The sequence below is a fragment of the Macrosteles quadrilineatus genome, unplaced genomic scaffold, assembly GCF_028750875.1.
Source record: "Macrosteles quadrilineatus isolate MER2022 unplaced genomic scaffold, UCM_ALF_1.0 Scaffold_9__3_contigs__length_116548681, whole genome shotgun sequence".
NCBI lineage: Eukaryota > Metazoa > Arthropoda > Insecta > Hemiptera > Cicadellidae > Macrosteles > Macrosteles quadrilineatus.
In genome coordinates, this window is record NW_026542602.1 from 87,606,906 (window position 1) to 87,628,181 (window position 21,276).

The window sequence follows — 21,276 nt, forward strand, 5'->3', positions numbered from 1 at the left end:
ACCCTCTGAGCAAAACTGACGTCACAAACCAGGTGGTAAAACTCCGGCCGCGAACTTTTGAGTTGCATAACATCAGTTCAATAAATTAATAGTGGAATTAAACGTATATTTTCACGGTTGTGAATTTAAATTATAAAACCTAGAGTGTACGAGCTGGAATTTTAACCCCAGACTTTTAACCCCTTCATGAGGTCAGCTCAAAATGTACGGCGTGGATTTCCGGTGACCCTTAAAATTCCTCGTCTGGCCTAGTTGTCCCCAAAAACCTCGTTGATAATTGAAAATCGAATCAGGGAACGTGCATTTCATCAAGATTAATATTTCAGAAAACTGATACACTGCAAGAATTTTTCTTTATGCGAGTAAGATAGCTGTTCTGAATTATATTAAGTTTCAATCAGCTACTTGATTCCCGTACGTAGGCTCGGCCAACAGCTAGTATTTTAATAAAACTGAAATTTTGTAATCTGAATAAAAATAAACGTGTATAATTTTTACAACGAGAAAAATTAAATACAAAAACCTTACACTACCAGGAATATACCAACAAAATGACGAGTGAAGTCAGTTCTATTCCAGTGATCTTGTTTTTACATTGTAAAAACCTAATTGGAAATTTAAAACGGAGTAATATAAGAAAACAGCGATAAAACGAGGCGGCTGTTCCCTTACACGGAGCTTGGCCAGTTACACGAATAAAGCAAATAAACTGAGAAACTGGTTTACAATAAAAATAGTCACAAATGTGGCCTCCGCCTCGCTACCATACATGGTGGGCATTTTGTGCGCAGTAAAAATCCCCACTTTTCCCATATGGCATCTCTTACATATTACAGTATATGATTCGATCATACAATATGGGAATTTTGTTTGGTAAAAATGGAAAATGTTTAAGCGTGACATTTTTATAGGCCTATCCCTGATTGACCTCATGCAATCTAAAATTTTTGTTTTAGTATCTTTTAACTTACTCATATTTTGAGTTAAAATTCCAAGTATAGCCTACTGTACAAGAGTTTAGCATTGATTTTGAGCTTTTCTAAGCTCAAAACTTTTGTAACTGTTTTACAACTGTGTGATGAGTGACAAGTAATAGGTTGCCTATTATGGATATTTTACGACCTGTTACCCCATTACTATTTTTATGAATACTTTTGACATATTTTCAACAGATCTTCTGGCATCAACTTTTATTTTATTTTATATACAAGTCTAAAATTGTCATACTGTACTGTGTTTTTTTTATATATTTAATTTGAAAATTTGAAAAAGCTGCAATTCTACTTTAAATAGTATTTTTTGAAAAAAAAGGTAAAAAGGTGGGTCGTGAATGAAATGTTATAATAATTTTACAACGTTGGACAAAAACGAGCTAAAAAATTGTCTGCGGAAGAATTCAAAAACAAAATAATGATTATACATAATTCTAACAAAATATTGGCTCTGGTGACATCTAAACAATTTATTGTAGTACCGTAATACCAAACGCAAAATTCTGACTGTACTAGATCATAAAAGGGAGGGTGTGTAACCGACAGTCGGATAATCGAGACTTTAGGTTGATTTAGTTTCACCATGTTATATAACGTCCTAAAATGAGCGGATTGCTCTAGGACACATGATTTACTAATAAAGGACACTTTTTGTAAAGAAACTTTCACAATTACTGTACAAACTACTTTAAACTACAACCCCGAAACCCTGAAACCAACAAACATCCTAAATTTCCCACAGTAGGGATAAAATACCCCCGGCCGGTAGAAGGGCACAAGAATGCAGACTGCGAGAGCCGAGGAATTCGACCTTGGACCACGCCGAGGAGGCGCCGCGCATAGTGCGAGGTTCCGCGAAAAGGAGAGAGGAAAGAATGAGATGGAGAGGGAGAGAAGGAGAGAGGGAAAGAGGAAGGTGTCCGTCATTATAGGAGCCGACGCGGCCATCATCCACAATCTGTATTGAGCCAGTTGATTATCACTGATTACCGAGCTATTCTCAGCAGACGTTCGCGGAACATGAATGACAGGTGTGGGAACAACACGGCGGTTTGCACTTGATCATTTTGTATTTACATTGTAAATTGAATGCGAGGGTGTGTTATCCATAGTGTGCTTAGTTATGGATTAAAAATATACCTTTCAGATGTACTTTTTAGATTGCACATTCTTCATCAATTTGATTGGAAAAGGTTTTCATAAAAACTTATGACAATATCTTTTATATTAGTAAAAAAAAAACACACAACATTAAGTCAAATTGTATTCTTTCTACTGACTGTGGACTTGTGGTGTGCCTATTGTTTTTGTCAGTTAGTCTGCTCAATTTTGAAGCTTTAGGACTGCCCTAAGCATCAGGAGTCAAGATTCTTTTCCCTCAAAACACATAAACTATAATAGGTTTATGATTGATGCCAATTGCACGTATACAAAGCCGAATCGTTTCTCTTCCATGTAGAGTATACTTTTCCTATTTTTTAAAAGATTCGATCTTTAACGATTTAAACCCCCGTCTAAAAGAAAAGTGGCTCCTTTGAACCAGGACCTTTACTTATTTTATATTTATTACTTCGTACAGTTTTTATCACAGTCACTTTACAACGTCTGAAACGCAATAATGAAGGATCCGTTCAAAACAGAGGGCGGTCTCTAATTATTGACCCATTATTCCAAACAATTTCTTTCGTCACCAAATAGAAAACTAAGTTTATTTACAACGGTTTTAACGAACCTTTCGTATGAGTAAGGGCATTCTCTAACTTTCTATAACCACTTTTCTTCGGAAGTCAACGTTTGACGACATTTTACACCAGGACATTCATAACACGTTTTATTGCCTAAAACATTTTTTTCCCGGCTGCTTCACAACCAAACGAAGACAAAATTAATACATCCTTCCTTTTGTACCAAGGAGCCCTAACTTTTTAGAGCCAATTAAAAGCCGTTATACTTTCTTCCATACTTTTCATTCGGCCATTGTTTCTTGTTCTTTCCCATTCTAACTCCACAGCCGTTTTTTTTTTTCATTGACCTTAAGGCAAACTACTTCACTTGAGAGTATCTTAACTTTGAGTCTCAACCGACAGCCACTGTACTTTCTTCCATACTTTCCACTCGGCCATTTGTTCTTGTTCTTTCCCATCCTTACTCCCTCCACAGCATTTTTTGATGCCCTTATGGCAAACGACTTAACTTAAGAATAAGTAAAAACTCAAAATCCTCAACCAACATAGAACGAAGAAAACCATGCAAATCCTTCAAGTATATTCCAGCAAGAATCATGTTGCATATTCCTCACAAGATTCTTTCTCGTCCAACACGAAGACGAAGAAAACTACGGCTCCTTCAAATATGTTGCAGCAAGAATCCTGTTTCATATTTCTCGCAAGTTCCATTCTCTTCCAACACGAGGACGAAGAAAACTACGGCTTCTTCAAATATGTTCCAGCAAAAATCTTGTTGCCTATTCCTCGCAAGTTCCATTGTCTTCCAACACGAGGACGAAGAAAACTACGGCTCCTTCAAATGTGTTGCAGCAAGAATCCTGTTGCATATTTCTCGCAAGTTCCATTGTCTTCCAACACGAGGACGAAGAAAACTACGGCTCCTTCAAATATGTTGCAGCAAGAATCCTGTTTCATATTTCTCGCAAGTTCCATTCTCTTCCAACACGAGGACGAAGAAAACTACGGCTCCTTCAAATATGTTCCAGCAAAAATCTTGTTGCCTATTCCTCGCAAGTTCCATTGTCTTCCAATACGAGGACGAAGAAAACTACGGCTCCTTCAAATGTGTTGCAGCAAGAATCCTGTTGCATATTTCTCGCAAGTTCCATTCTCTTCCAACACGATGACGAAGAAAACCACGGCTCCTTCAAATGTGTTGCAGCAAGAATCCTGTTTCATATTTCTCGCAAGTTCCATTCTCTTCCAACACGAGGACGAAGAAAACTACGGCTCCTTCAAATATGTTCGAGCAAAAATCTTGTTGCCTATTCCTCGCAAGTTCCATTGTCTTCCAACACGAGGACGAAGAAAACTACAGCTCCTTCAAATGTGTTGCAGCAAGAATCCTGTTGCATATTTCTCGCAAGTTCCATTCTCTTCTAACACGATGACGAAGAAAACTACAGCTCCTTCAAATGTGTTGCAGCAAGAATCCTGTTGCATATTTCTCGCAAGTTCCATTCTCTTCCAACACGAGGACGAAGAAAACTACGGCTCCTTCAAATGTGTTGCAGCAAGAATCCTGTTGCATATTTCTCTACGCGTGCACGCCCAGCCCAGACCCTGTTGCATATTTCTCGCAAGTTTTGTCCTCGTCCAACACGAAGACGAAGAAAACTACGGCTCCTTTAAATATGTTCTAACAAGAAACCTGTAGCATATTTCTCGAAAGATCCATTCTCGTCCAACACGAAGACGAAGAAAACTACGGCTCCTTTAAATATGTTCTAACAAGAATCAGTAGCATATTTCTCGCAAGATCTATTCTCTTCCAACACGAGGACGAAGAAAACTACGGCTCCTTCAAATATTTTGCAGCAAGAATCCTGTTGCATATTTCTCTACGCGTGCACGCCCAGCCCAGACCCAGACACTTGCAGTTCCCGGGCAATAAAACTCGGTCAGAGTCGTGAGCGAACCGGTTACAAGCAGTACATAGTTGCAACTCGCCTCCCACGCTCGTCAGAGACTCTAGCCAAGTCTGGAGGAAACCGGTCCTCAGACGTCGTGGACAGTCGGTTGTCATCTCTGGACCAATTAAAAACACCATTTGAAACAACTATGCTAACCGTTAACTAGCTTCTAAAGAACAGGAATCTACAGGGACAAAGTGTTTCATTTAGGAAATTGTGAGTTTTACAATACTATTGAATATAAATATACCACAAATAAAAAATATATATATTACATTAGTATATCAATCAGGATTATGTTAACAGTTACCAGAAGGTACGTGTAAATGATGTCACAGTGGCGATGAATTTTGATCTTCAGGCCTACGAAGAATGTACGTAAATAAATAGATTGGGAGTGTTTGAAGGCTTTTAAATTACATCCGTAACATATAATTTTAGCACTAACACGCAAAATTATGATACAGAAGTTATTTGGCGTCCTTCTGGAGAATAAATTAAGAGAACTAAAACGCAGAAGTGCTGTTTAGTATACCAGAAACAAGAACTACCTAAAGAACTATGAACTTTGTTGTTTTATTGCTAGCATAATATTAGCAAGAATGCAATATTCGTTGAAGAATATCGTGGTTTATGAAATGTTTATGTTAGAAGTTAAGATTAAACCAAACCCACTACGGAACAGAACTACATTACGATTACACCTATAGTACCATGCATGATGTCTAGGATGTTAACATCATCTTAGGAATCACTAAACAGAATGCATTCTACATAAGCACTTGTAATTGCTTATTACTTAATTGTTAATATTCAGGCAGATCACCTATAACAACCTGGTGAAGAAAATCGTGGTTTCAAAAATAGCCAAGCACGAAAAAATGTAAATAAATCTTAAATTCTTCTAATCGTTGCATAACCACAGGGATCTTCTAAGAGCATTTATTACCTCATAGTATAATCAACTCAAACATGTCTATGAGGACCTGATAAACGAAACCGTGATTGGAAAATGGCCAAATACGTTTGGAATTCAACTACCTAATTGAACTACAGATAATAGGGTAAATAATCTATTTATTTTGTCTTCAGAAGAGGATGTTGGTCATAAGGAGGTATTTATACAAATCGTCATGTATATTTTTTCATCCGCAGGCTGTTATACCATCATTTCTATTCTGTGCAGCCTGCATTGCGAATAGTTTAAATCTGACAAACACCAGTCTGGGAAGAGAATTCAAAACAGGAAAATCGCTTTACGGGTTAAACTGTGGGTTGTTCTAAGAGAAAGAGAGAGAGCTCATACTAATATGGGGACACCGAAACTGCCACGACGTTTTACGATCATGCTCCATACTGAAACTGCCACGGCAATTAGTGAGGATTATAAGGGTGTTTTTGAGAGGGCTAGAAACACTGAAACTGCCACGGCGGATTCCCCAGATAGACGGGGAGAAACGGGAGACTCAAAATTCCCATTTCTGTCTTAACCTTTTCTTTCACAATAATACGTTGATTGGAAAAATAAGTGATTGATTTGCCCTTTCGTATTTATATTATAGGAGGAGTTATTTTATGTTAATTTAAGTTTTTAGTGTTGCGACTGTTAGAGTATTTACTTTATAAGTATTTATTCCGCCTCTTGAGAATATATTTGCTTTAATGAATAATTATTTACCACTGAGAAACAAGTTTTATGTTTCATTTACCACTTTTATAACACTGCATTTTATATTATCTGTTCGACGCTTTTAATTACACGAGAGGTGATCAAATACTAAAATAATACTGTAAAACTGTAATATTCATAAATAGTTTTATTCGCCCAAGACGCTAGGTTGCAGAACTACAAATACTGTACCCAACCATGGTCTGCAGAGGGGCGTTCACGTGGAATCTCACTGGAATGCCCTCCTATTAGCTTGACTCATGTAATATTTTTCAAATTCGGTATTTCTCAACAGTTTTGTGCCATCCTTCAGAGAGTTAGTAGTAAGGGTGTTGGTGTGTTAGTTATACTTAGTTGATAGTCTTTCGATGGAGGATAAGATATTTGAAACGAAGAGAAAGGGCGCGGCGTTGTTAGTAGACGGCTACCGTTTTGTTATACAAAGTGTGGTGTTGATAAGTGGTTTTGCTAGAGAAAAAATCGGGGAGGATGTCGAGCAAAATGCTTCACATATTATATATAACAACGAGTAACAGTAACTGAAACGATTTTAACGCGTACCATTCTTCAGTTACTGTAGTGGGTTGAGTTTAGATGGAGTCCTCTAGCTTTTGTCGATATTCTTTCTTCGATATATATTTCTTCGACTAATGGCCTATTAATATGAGGTGTCACTCGATGGGGCCACCAAAAAAACCTATTTTTGGTTTAAGAACAAAATTTGAATACAACAAAAAGTTCACTTGCGTGATATAGAGACGTGTACAGAGTTTTGTTTTCTTGGCGTAACCCATTAAAAAGTTAACTGGTTATGTCCATACTTTTGCCCAGCCCTGTATATGTGAATAAACAAAATTTATAATTGAGGTATATTACTAAATAAATATGCAAAAACATACACCGAGTCCCATTTCATTCTAATTAAACATGAGAAAATGGGAAACAAATTCGTGTTGATTTCCCACCAGGCGTAACATCCGTGACAATTTTCTGTGATCATAGAAACGACCGAGATTATTACTTGCGATCACGGAAACGCCTAAAAATGAAGAATCGGCATAAGAAACTTTAACGAACATCCGTGATCGTATGTTACGATCGTGGCCAAATCCGTGATAATTTCTAGCGATCAAACGCAGAAATAACTGTGATGGTAAACTACGACAGCAATGATGATGACCGGTGATGATTTCACAATTGCGGCAACATTCGCATTCATCTCCAGCGATTATTTTAACACCCGTAACTATTTTTCGCGATCGACGAAAAATTAATGATCATCTTGCACTTGCAGCTTAGTGTGTGATGATTTATCGATATTGCGCCAATATTCGTGGTCATTTCTAAAGTAGTTTCTCGCAATGGCGTTTTTCGATTACGCAAAACGTGTAAACTCTGTGGTTTCGGGTGGATTTCACGGCAAGTATTTGACCATTTTTATTTCCCGGTTTCTTACTAAATTCAATTACAACTCGTGGACTTTTTCCTGATACTTAAAATTCACGTGCTATTCCCGGTTTCTATGTTGGCAGAATTAGGTGACCCTGAATTATCACTACAAGTAGCCTAGGCTAATTAGGATTTATTTTTTATCAACCGTATCTAAAATGTATACTTATCAATTTTGAAGTTTTTATCTGGTATTATTAATGTAAACCTGCACATTATTCGCCTTATGTATACAAGTATAATTGTATCTGTGTATTTCTTGGCCTAGTCTTATATTTTATTTGTATTTCGCACTAAACAAAATCTGGACAGACTCGAACTCAATTCTGTGTATTCTAGGCATCACAAAGGATCTCATACTTCGACGCCAATTCCTAAGACAATTGAAACGCAGTGCGCGCAGTATTTCCAACTCATTGCTGAAAAGCATGTTTTCATGGTATTCCCAGCTCATTTCTAAATACATTACCTCCACCGCAGCCCGCAGCAAACCTGCACACTAAGTGAATTTCAATTTGTTTTATTGGATTCTTACTAAAATTGTCTATAAACAATACATATTTATTCCCCATTTAAATAACATTAGATTTAACAAACACCTAGGGTTTACTACTACGGCGAGGTCAAAAGTGTTTTTTTTTTCGCAAAATATTAATAGTATAGGATGAAATCAATAAATTCGCCAAATATGATCAACATATACTCAATTGTGTTTTATTTATACTTCAGGACACGTATCCTGTTGTGCTATTATTTGCATTAGATTATGTTTCTTCTTGTTCAATTTTGACGATGCCTACCTACACCTTGTTATATTTATAAACTGAAAACTTCCAAATCTAATGATAAAATATGTGTTTATCGAGTTCTTTAACGCCAGTAATTCACTATAACGGGTTAAGAGCATTCATATAATACATTTAGTAAGAAACATTTTACATTCCATTGCAATCTTAATCCTTTAGAACATATTATTTAATTATTTCTGACTTCATCGGTAGTTAAATGTCTTTTTCTATTGATACTTGATTTAAATAAGTACAAAGTTAGTATGGCCTCTTTTAAGTAGCGACATGAAAAGCATTTAACTAAGTTATGAGCAAAGTAAAGTGTTGTGTTTCAAAATCGTCACTGTGATGAGTGAGGGATATTCTCATTCCCGTTTCTCCCTGCACGTTGCCAAACCAACCTCCCCTTCCTGAGGAATCCGCCGTGGCAGTTTCAGTGTTTCTAGCATTCTCAAAAACACCCTTATAATCCTCACTAATTGGCGTGGCAGTTTCGGTAGGGATTATGATCATAAAACGTCGTGGCAGTTTCGGTACAGCCACTAATATAGCCCCCGGCTCGAGAGAGTGAGTGAGAGAGTTCAGTTAAGGGTTCCGTGAAAAGTAATTTGGTTGGAATGTAGGAAATAATAAGACCGATGAGTCATACTGTTTTGGCACAACAAGAAAATAACTGGAGGGTATCTCAACACTATAATAGATTCACACGCTTCTACTAAAAGCTACAAGATGTTGAAATGGTTTGTGAAAGACTACTTCTTAAGCAGCAAGTATGGAAGATCTAAATCAATGAATTATGAACGTGAAAAAAATTAATTTTAGAACTGTTTCCATCCATTAACTCATCTCCATTCATACTTGGGCTTAAAATACCTACTTTGTGTGGTAGCTATTTCAATGAAAAGTATTAAAGTTTTAGAAACTAGGAAACAACACAAAAATAGTGGCTGAGCATTGTAAGGTTTTAGACTGCTCGATGCTTCTAATTATTAATGTGTAACATATAATGTATTATCATATCTTAAAATGTTAAGTAACGTTGAACATAAAAAATTTTCAAAACAGCTACGGCTAATGCAATAGGAAACCTCAATAAAACTTAAGCTTGAAAAATCTACTTCTAGAAATGTCCCTGTTTTAATAATTGAAAACACGTGCATACACATAAAAGAAGAACTTAAACTAATTTACAAAGATTTGCTTTTAACTGTTAACTGAGTTTCAATTATCATTGATTCTAAAGTTTAAGAAAGCAATTTGTAAATAAATGAGTACATAGGCATAATTATTACCTTTTACTGTATAATAGTTGTTACACATATTTTATATTTAGATTTACTATTTTCAATTTCACTACGATGACATTGTCCGATTTTCTCCCCAGAATCCACCTACCAAGCTAGTCTTCTAAGGCCCAGGCGCCGTGAAATTAGTTTACGTTACGTTTATTACTCTATTAAACACCCTCTCTTCCCCGGACAAATTAAATGCACCTTCCTGAGGAAATTACATATAAATAAACCACTTAACATAGGAGCAGGATATTGAATCGTGAATCGATCGGTTTGGGCGAAGAAAGCCTTTAAGACTTTCTTTATAGGCAATACTATTTAAGACTTCATAACATATCCTAGGTAGGAATATTTAATTACAAATAAATCTACAAATAATAATTTTGTAGAAATGAATCTAATGCAAGTCTAGGGACTACAAGTTTCTTTGAATCAAAATCTAAGACTTTTAGCGGACCTTTACCAGTAGATATTATCTATAACATTTATATTTATCGATTATAATCGAGGAAATTCCTAGAATTCCATAATTCTTTTTGTTCTCACATACCTATCTCTAGTACCTAAATAATTAGTGTAGAAAGTAATCTTATGATATCTTATCAACCGGTCGATTAGTAAGTTAATTGTGAAAGAATATAAACACACTGTACAATTTATTTTTCTACTAAATACATAGAGTGTAGTAATTTATCAAATACTATACAGGGTGTTTTTTTAAAAACTTGCATCTTTATTTATGTAAAAACCGCAATAGATAGAAATATGCAGTTTGCGGGAATCATCTATTGACGTAGGGGGCCCAATTGTTTTGAATTCAACGTTACATTGAAATTCCCCCCCCCCCTTTCCCCCTGCCCAAACTTAATTTTTTTAAATAACAAGGTACGCCTTGTGACATATCAAATGAAAGAGCATGAAAAAATAAAATGTTTGGTGAAATTTATTTTTCATTTGATATGTCACAAGGGCGGGTACCTTGCTATTAAAAAAACAAGTTATGGGTAGGGGAAAAGGGGGGGGATTATCTCACAAATTCATGAGCCGATTTTAAATTTTTTTCACCAAAAATTTTCTTTTTTCATGCTCTTTCATTTGATATGTCACAAGGGGTACTTGCTTTAAAAAAAAAAATAAGTTCCGGGGGGGGGGAGGGGGGGAATATCTCACAAATTTATGAACCGATTTTCAATTTTTTTCATCAAACATTTTCTTTTTTCATGCTCTTTTATTTGATATGTCACAAAGGGTACCTTGCTTTTTAAAAAAATTAAGTTGGGGGCAGGGGGAAAGGGGGGGGAATGTGAATGTAACGTTAAATTCAAAAAAAATTGTGCCCCCTACGTCAATAGATGATTCCCGCCAACTGCATATTTCTATCTATTGCGGTTTTTACATAAATAAAGATGCAAGTTTAAAAAAAAACACCCTGTATAGCTTTTTCTTTGTATTTTTAAAAATTTTGTACATAAAAATAAAATTGACGGATTCAGCTATTTTATTAGTGTAACCCAAATAAAGAATGGCTGGTTTAATTTAAATTCTTAACTTCAGTGATCACCTTGCAAAACAATCCAAGGACAAATAAAAAGCTGGACAACTAGGACAACATTTCATATAAAGGAAGGGTAAGAAAAGTGTAGGGTCAATAATATTTTCCCTGAGCATGTTATCGACGACGTTTTTGCAGCCATGAGTGGAATTATTCGTACACAATCTCAATAAGAAGTATTTATCGTCGATCTGGCCCTATTATTAAAGACATACAAAATTAATGACAAATCGCCATACTAGAAGAACATAATAATGTACGAAGATGTAAGAACGAATGTCGAATATGTATTACAAGAAGATTAGAAATGCAGTAGTTTACAAATGCTACTTAAAATAACAAAATGGACAGTAAACAATAAAAATACTACATACCAGAAAACTTATCTTAAAAATGACGATGATGTGATCCTTCAGGATGATAACTTTGGGGGCTAGTTTAATCCAGGAACTTAAACTCCATAGCACATATTGCGACTCAAATTCACTGCACAAAATTATATCGTAACAATTTTAATTCCAGTTCAAGTCGTTGAGGACAGCATAACCGATTCCTATGAACCAACACACGTCTAATATTTGTGTTGTCTGCCCGACCCTCCTGTCGTCACAAGCAAACAAACCTGCATCTGTCACTTTCATGATATCAATAATTTATAGCAACACACAATCAAATATACGGGCGATAAAGTTATAAATACGAGTACAGTGTACAATTTCGGGCGAAGACAAAACCTACGAAATGCATCCATGTTCTTTCGTGTTTATTTGGTGTCTTTCGTAGTATTTTTGTCTTTGAAGTTTAATAGGACTAATGAAATTCGTGTTTTATCACATTTCATAAAACTACAATTAATTGTTATCATGTAGAACGCTAGCAACTCTAAAGATAAATTCGCTAAAAGATTATTAATAAATAGGAAATATAAATAAAGAATAGGATAGGATAACATTGGATAAATAGGGCATCGCAGTCATTTTCTGGATCAAATTTCGAAAATAAATTGTTCCAGATCTGATGTGTACTGTACTAATATGAGCTCATTTCAAGAAGACTACAACCAACCGGCGCAGAACAGGAAAATGAAAAAGGCTCAGCAAGTTACTTTGCAAATATAAACTAGGCTTGAGTTTACAAAGATTTACACAATTCAGCAAGCAATCAAAAAAAGAGGCACTAATGAGTCAAGACTACACCATGGTGAAAGAACTTTATGTGGAATGCTGCGGACTGTGCAGGAAATACCAGAGAGGGCGAAAAGTTTATAGAATCCACTCAGAAGGTAAAGGCGAGGGTTTGCGTAAAGGTAATTTTAGACCCCAAAATCTTAGATTCCCTAAATAATGCAAATTCACGAAGTTTTACCTGTTGACAAGTGATCCAAAGGATAGCAGAATTTGGAAATCTGAGCGGCCCAGCGTGGCTGCCTCCGCCAGCAGCACGCTGTTCTTCGATCAGTTCACTGTGACGTCGACCCGTGGACTGTACCACCTGAAGAGACCTGAAACAACAAGTTTAGTATAACAAGATGGAACTACGGATACAATAAACTAAATATTTTTGGCCTTAATCTGCGACACTATTGTGTTTCCTACAAGAAGAAAGCTTACAGATGAATATTTCCACAAGATTTCAAAACAGTCAGCATTTGGAATTCAGCCTTCTTCGTCTGAGTGTTGTCTGGATTAGTGTGGTATTCCAATAAGAAATAGTGGACGTTTTAAAATATTACGTTTGAAGATACACTTGAAACAGAAAGTCCTGTGAGTATGAACTTTTGAAATTACTCCTGGATAGACAGCGAAGAAGTATTGGATCGTATATCCTTTGTCTTGCTCTGTTAAGTTGATTTGTAAGAGTGTTTGTTATCCATAAAGTGCGATGGATGGTACTTTTTAAATTAGAAAATTCTAAAATCTTTGGAAAATCATAAATCTACCTACTTCCAATAATCAACTTCTAAAACCTACAGTCCTCGTAGATGACAAGCTGACGAAGCAATTTTTCCATTCATACCACAATTCTGCGATCCTAAGCTGCCGCCGGAGCTGCACCGGGTAATCTTCTCTGTTGCCGTGTCAAAATACACAGAGGCGATGTTCTAGGAACGCCAGAGATGAAGACCTCAGCACTTAGCCGAGGATTACCTTACAAGGGTAGAGTCTTACACATCCGTCGAGGAGGTGGCATCAGCGAGCGTCTCGTGTGGATCTACACAAGTGATAGCGATTCTGCTTTGTCTTCACTGGTTACTCTTTTAGCAAAGGTTTAAGATGTATCGGTTGCAATTAAATCAAACTAAAATTGGCGTAATCGATTGAACAGTTACAAATTAGTGACATTAGATATTCGGGCGAGATCATATAGTTCCTGAGATCAACTGTGAAGAATTTGAAAACTTAAATCAATCCTCAGTAATCTCTCGCAAATACTAGACAAACTCATGGCTCATTTGAGAATAAAATTTCTTAGTATAGCGTTAGTTTAATAGGATTGCTACATCGTGTTTGTTATTCCTTCCCCAACTGACTGAAATATAATTGACTAGTAGGAGCTCGGGGTTTAGTAAATCTAACCCTTCTTCAAAAAAAGGAAATGTCCAGATCCTACTCCTGATGAACCATCTCTATAATTACAAAGGCATACGAATATCATGCGTGGAAAATTAAACACTTGTTCATACTTTTTGTCCACCAACAAATCATTTGACCTTATTCTGTCTGCTATTTAATTGCCTATTGATACTGCATTAACATGCCTTGTTTTGATATTTTAACACCTTACGTTTCTCAAAATCTATCTTATTAACGGTAATAAAAAGAGATAACAGCTATCTGATTATAAATTGCATTTTAACAATTAATTGATGAGTAAATTTCACTTTCTACGTCAACCATTTATTGACGAATTCTAATCTATAGCTCAACTGAAACTCTAGAAGCCAATCTTGAATCACTGGGTGGCCGTGACACTGGCGGGATGACGAAATTTGGCAAATCCCCTTTCCTCCAAGGCCGCGCAGCACATTCTCGCAGATGTATGGCGGAAGGCGAGCCAACTGCGCGGATCGTACGTGTCGGCCAGTGAACCAAGACACATCGCGGCCTTCACAGTATTTTGATTGTGCTAGGAATTCGATCGACAACTGGGCCAAATCGCTAAAGAGCAGAGCTTCAAAATATGATAAAGTACAAGTATTGACTTTGGATACGGAGGCGAACATCTACTCGGACCAGCTAAATCCGGTTTCACGTTCCAAGAGAATGTAGTTAAATAAGGTTCTCAAAGGGTGTTCAGCATTAATGATTTAATTTATCTTCTAGATGATTTGATTGTGTTTGCAGATTCAACCAACAAAAAAGCGAATCGCTAAGTAACTTAAATTCCAAAACAAATTGTAAGTTATCATTGACCCGCTAACGATGTAGAACAACCTCTGACTGGATGATGAGAAGAATATCTACTTGGACGAGTTGGGGTCTGTTTTACTCCAAGCGAACTTATTCAGGTCCACTCCTGCTAAAGAGATAAAAAAAACATTTTTAATGAAAGCATTTACTTTTGATTTGAAATTTGTCGCATCCATATAGACCAATTGTAGCTAAAGAGGGCACAGTGGTGAACTTACAGTGTGAAATACAATTGAAGTAATAATATGTCTCGATATTTTTGGATCTAACCTACTAAGATCAAGTATATTGATTTGCAATGCAAGTATTAAAGCAGATAAAATATCTAGCAGACAAGATGTAGTAAGTATATTTTTTGTTTTAGTTTTTTTAATATGCTAAAAGATTGTGTCATATACAATAATATAGTTTACATTACGTTGCCTTATCCTTATTGACATTATTTTAGCATTATATCAGTGGAATGTTTTGTCAGAAGCTTAATTAAGGAAGAGTTTGGCGTATTTTCCAGGTAGCAACGAAACTTTATATAACTTTCGTCAACCGCAACCAACTGATAACTACCCAAACAAACTCAGCTAGATATGTCGCTCGTGTGAACCGTGCCTAAGTCACCAAAACTCATCAGCCAAAAAAGAACTCACGACAACTCCCAACAATAAAACGAATGGGATTATCATAGGCTCATGGCGAAAGAATTTGACATCGCACTTATGAGCTTCCATACATCACTGGGGCTTCGGGACTTATAATAGAGAGATTCCCGTCTGCAATCAATTGTGGCATTAGTGTTCAACACCCCCTCACAACTGCACTTACAGAAGACTGGGGTGGGGGAGGAGATTGATGATATTCAACCACGAAGATGAATCGCGTGACCTTGACAAGGGGAAGATCTGAGGGAAACATCCGGTACAATGTTCGCGCCATTTGTTCCATAGCCGAAACATCGCTGCAAGGGGGTGCTGATGATATTGAGGTTATATTCTAATGTTTTGTAAGCTAACAAGAGGGGAAATCATGTATGTTGATGGCAACTGCAAGATTTTATGTTTCGTTTTTTTTCAGCTATGCTACTGGCATTTATTAACGTTATCCTGGACGATCCCCCCTCAAAACTGTAGTGTCATTATAGTTTAGTGGCAAATCGTTAACCTACCTATATACAATGCTCTAAATGTTTGAAAAAAGCGAATTCCGTATTGACTAGGTCCAGATTTATATCAGTTCACTTTAGTTTAGAAAAGTAATTAGAACATTGCTACAAAATATTCTACCAGTCGATTAATTAATTCCGGATATGACAGAATATTGGGAGATGAAATAGCCTCATGCAATGTTGAGTAAATGCTGGAATAAAAAACTGTATGTAGGAAGCGAAACTTTTCCATAATTCAGGGAAGTTCAGTTCCAATGTAGAGTTCTGATTCCTTTTGACATTTGTTGTGTTTAACTGCCAATTTTAATCGCTGAGTTTTATCACAATTTCAAACTTGACGCATTTACGCATAGAAATTTCAGTTGATTATTTGAAATTCATAGTGAACCTACTGTTCCCCATAATTATATTTTACTTTAATAGATTTTAATTGTAATGAGCTCTTAAATTACCATTGGTTCTAATTATATATCATGAACTTTAGAAAGTATGCAATTTGCTAAATATTATCATATGCATTTGAGTTAATAGTAGGTTTCAATTTCGCTTCTTAATAATAATGTAGCTTGGAGGCCTGACATTTGCATAGTACAGAGTATTATAATTATAACTGATTTCAACTCAGGAGGTCTCAAATACGAGTCTTCTAGAAAGGTAAAAGGTTACAAAGTAAATCTTAGCAATAGTGAAAATTAAACCTCATTCTTCCCAGTTTTTTTGTATTAAGCTTCTTATCAAACCATGTTTCACTCTTTCAAAAATCTATCTGGAGCAACACCAGGGGGTAAAAAAATACACACCATCCCAAAACGAATTTCAAATTTTTTTTCAGATTGTTGTCGAATTTTAGAAGGTTAAATTATGCCATTACAATTCTAATAAAGGTTAATTTGTTACAATCCAAGTAGGCATATACCACAGTGCCACATAAAATTGCTTTTCATACAATTCAAGACAACTTACTGTAACAATAATTTCCCTCAGACTATTTTCGTACATTTTAAGACTCTTTCTTTTCACGAAAATGATTTTAGACAAATAACATTGGGAATGTCTATGTTTCAATGGTTTAACCATAGATAAAAGTTTAACGGAGCATACTGAGGTCTAAACGCAACGCGTGCCAAAATGTTATAAAAAACTTGTTTTATTGTATGCGTCCAAGATTTGCCAAGTGATATTCGAACTTACGTTATTGAACCTTAGCCATGGTCCCATGTGGTCTACACCAACAGCCTCCCAACATGACAAACTTGTGACCAAGGGGTGGACCAGCCTAGGGGAACTAATGAAGATGAATAACATGGAAAATGGAACTGTCGCTGACCGCTTGTCTTATCACCAAGGGACTCACTCTTGCGACAGAGAACAGGCGGCGTTGCTTTAAAGGTCTTGTAAAACTTATGAATTTAAATACACTAATTGGATAACAGTAAGAATTTTTTAGAAAAGTTCAAAAGGGTTTAATAATCGATGAGTATGTACTGGAAAAATCTTTCACCAGATGATTCGGGAGCCAAACGAGTTGACTTAACCCAAACTATCCCACCATAGTCTAACCTAATCTAAAACTGGGATGGTAAGCAACAACAGACTTTTATCAATAAGTGATATCGTATTAGCATAACTATAATGCAGAAGGCATACTGCATGATCACTTATCGATAGAAAAAAAATATCGATAAGTGCTCTTGTATTAGCAAAAGTAGGATACAGAAGGTTTTATCATAGACTAAAGTGTGTTTTTTCTATGGTTTTATATGTTCAGAAGCCCAGCGGGTGTACACAAACTAACCTACCACAGCCTAACCTAACCTTACCTAATCTGACACTGAAGTGTTTAGAAAAAAAGTTTTACTATTAGGTGCTCTCGTATTGGCAAAAGTAGTATGCAGAAGGTATTCCCAATTCCGACGCCTAGCAAGTCAAACTAAAAACGAACGGTAGTTCACAGTGAGTTTGTCAAGGGAGACCAACAGTTGAATAGTTATAGTTGAATAGATACAACTTCCGTATCGGAGAGGTGTGGAGGGGTAGCGAGCAGTGGGGAGACTGCCGTTGCGATGTTGCCGCGTTGTTAGTCGCAGTGAGCGGGAACTGCAACTTCAACTTCCTCAATCCTCACAGACACAGAATATGCGCGCCAGCGCCAGCTTACAACAACGCACGCAGCGTTACACTGAGTGCTGTGCTGTAATTTCGTGTTATCTGTTGATAGTTAGAGAACATCTGCTGATAGGGAAGTGTTGTAAACAGAACAGCTTAGAAGTACAGAAACATTTGTTCCAAAATAAATTATTCCCTATGTTTGGAACGCTCTATTTACTGACTTCTGGTAGGAAACGACATTTCTGTTGTAAACCCAAAATATACTGTGAAATACACATGTGATGACTATTCCAACATCAAAACGTTTTTTTTTCTAGCTTAGGGGACTTCTAAACTCTCGCGGACAGTATACTGTACTCGAAGTAGTCACTGTCATAACACTGGAGGAACTGCACATGTGCGTGCGGGCGTGGAGATGCAGTGCGATATGGCAACAGCGCCTGTTGCTATGGAAACCGCGTCAGGCTCTCCCATCGATATATAACTACTACTGGATTGCGCGCTGTCCATAAGAGCTGTGTAGAGAAATTCGGTCGCGTACAGGTGTGAGTGGCGGGACGTATCGCGGTGTTGCAGGCGCCCGGTAGGGGCAAAACAGCAACTCGCGCCGCCGCCCACTACTATTCCCGCCAACGAACTATCCCGCCAAAAAAATATTCCGCCACTAGCAACCCCGCCAAATCTATAATAGTTGTTTTTAGTTGTTAATAGTTGTTTTTAACAATTCGAGGTCATGTACGAAGAAGCAAAAGTAAACCATCTGTGAATGAATCATCCTGCTAGTTATTAAGTGGACATATAGCACTTTCACGTGGTAGTTTGGTTAGCAATGTATGAATTAATGAAATATGAAATAATGATTTATTCCACCATAATTAGGGACATTACATACAAATGAAATAAAAACTTGGGATTACGTTGCCACAGCATCCAGTTAATGTGACAACGTTCAATAAAAATTAACAATATAAAGTACATTCTATAAACTTTCAGTCCAGTCCAACATTAAAAACACCTTGCCGCTCTCTGCGGCTTCTTGATGACAGTTGTTAAATTAAACAAAATGAAATAACAATATTATTACAATAATAGATATTTACAATAAAAATATATTAAAAAAAGAATCCTATATAAACAGTATAAAATCATGTAAATCAACAATTTAAAACAAGATATGCAGATTTGATAATTACAATACAAAACGTTAAATTTGCAAAGATTTAGAAAAACAAAATTCTTTATGTTACAACACTATTTAAAAAATCTATATTTGGCGTCTCAATTAACCACTTTATTATTTGAATAGAAAATGGCTTTAAATTTGCATTGCTTTTGATATCGTGAGGTAATTGGTTGAAATATTTTGGCCCACTGTACTGATAAGACTGTCTAAATATTGATTTGTTTACTTTGGGAAATCTAAATAATCTTTGACTGTTGCTTCTTGTGTTGTATGAAAGATTGTTTGTTCCATTATTCCCACTTCGAATATAAAAAAGTCTTAATACTTTATAAAAGAACAGGTGTTGAATTGGAAGTATTTTTAAATGGACAAATAATGGATAGGAGCTATCTCTCTTCTGAGACGGAAGGTCAAAATTCTTCAACCGCGGCTAATAGAAGAGATGCTAGGATAAAATCCATGCATGAAATGATTGTAGTGTTTAAGAAATAATTTAAAGCACTTGATAGGTTAATAGAGTTTTTAGAGGAAAAGTTTTCAGGATTTCCGTTAGATTTAACTGCCCATTCTATGAAAAATAGTAACACCAGTAAATTCAGGACCGTGTATTCAGAAAAAATGAAAGAATTTGCACTCACTGTCTATTTTTACAGTCCTAAGGTACACAAATACAGAGACAAAGGCAATTGTTAGTTGCGATATTGATGACTGTGAAGAAAACCATGTAATTGACTTTCAAAGAGTGGTATCTGCGGAAACTGGATCATACTACAAGAATTATGTATTATATTATAAGTCTGGTTAGAAAAATATTAGGTACAGTAACATGTGAAGAATGTGTTAGTCTTTTGACAGCTGACGAATGCAATTTAAGTAGCTACACCCATATGTTAACGTCGACTTTGGAGAGGACACGCACGAAATTAAGCTGATAAAGTTAATCGGAAATTTGTTTTTTTTATAATTTGCTACAGTCATGCTAAAGAGCAAACCAGCACTGTCAAAAGTTGGTATTCGTCAAAAGCTAACAAAATTAGTACTTTTTAATAATGCGTGAAATGTAGGCTACTCTGTGTGGTACTGTATTCAAATAAATGGTTTTTATACAACTGTACTGTATTTTTATTGTTTAATTTATCAACCTTTTTATAAAACCCATAACCCAAACCATCCAAGCAATTTTTAAATACAAATGCCTATTATGTTATCGCCCAACTTTATAACAATGTAAATACGCGTTGTACTGTATAGCAATTAATTGATTACTAACTTATATACTTTCGGTTTTTAATATAACTATATAGTGAGTCAAAATATCCCCCGATGAACATTTTTCGTGAATCAATAGTTTAAAATAGGGTAAACAAATGCTATCACAGCGTCAGTGCGATGTAAAACCCAAGCACCGTGCGGGTTTCTTGCCCCTTTCTTGCCCCTACCCGACGCCTTCAAGTGCGAAACGCAACCACTGATTTCGGCTCGGGCTAGCGAGCTCAGCCAGCAATCCAGTAGTAGTTATATATCGATGGGCTCTCCTTGCTCTTATTGGTCAGGTAGTCAACCTGGCAGTTCTCCCTCTTACTCGAACGTCAGATCGCCCCACCACGCCGATACGGAAGTTGTATCTATTCAAGTATAGAGATTAGCTTTTTGAGATGTTTCGGAAATTTGGTTCAGTAAATGGTTGAGCTTTAGCGACAGTAAGTAGCAAGCGAAAAATATTTAAAAAAACTAGGGAACCTGGTGAGACACTCCCCTTCTCAATCAATCTACACTCTACATTTGGGCACTGAGGTTTTATTTAGTAGAAACATTTTCTGTAAGCTTAGCTCTGTTCGCCTATTTCGAACATTTTAAAGTGCGTGCCCAGATATTAGCGAAGGTGGCCAATTTCATTCCAAAGTAACTTAATCGTAAAAATGACTGAAGTTACGCCATCATAAAGGAGATTAAAAAGACTGGACGAATACACTATACGTTTTACACCTCATTTATAAAAGTGTCTATGGTAATTAATACGGGTGATTTGCATA

The 21,276-nt window shown here is 36.3% G+C and overlaps 1 protein-coding gene across 1 annotated transcript in view; it reads right to left on the reverse strand.

Moving 5' to 3' along the window:
- LOC129004328 (tRNA dimethylallyltransferase-like) overlaps positions 1 to 21,276 on the reverse strand; it is a 169,664-nt gene that overhangs the window by 59,590 nt on the left and 88,798 nt on the right. The window contains exon 4 of the mRNA XM_054432874.1: positions 12,748 to 12,883. Coding sequence (XP_054288849.1) covers positions 12,748 to 12,883 — 136 coding nt within the window. The remainder of the gene's footprint in view (positions 1 to 12,747; positions 12,884 to 21,276) is intronic.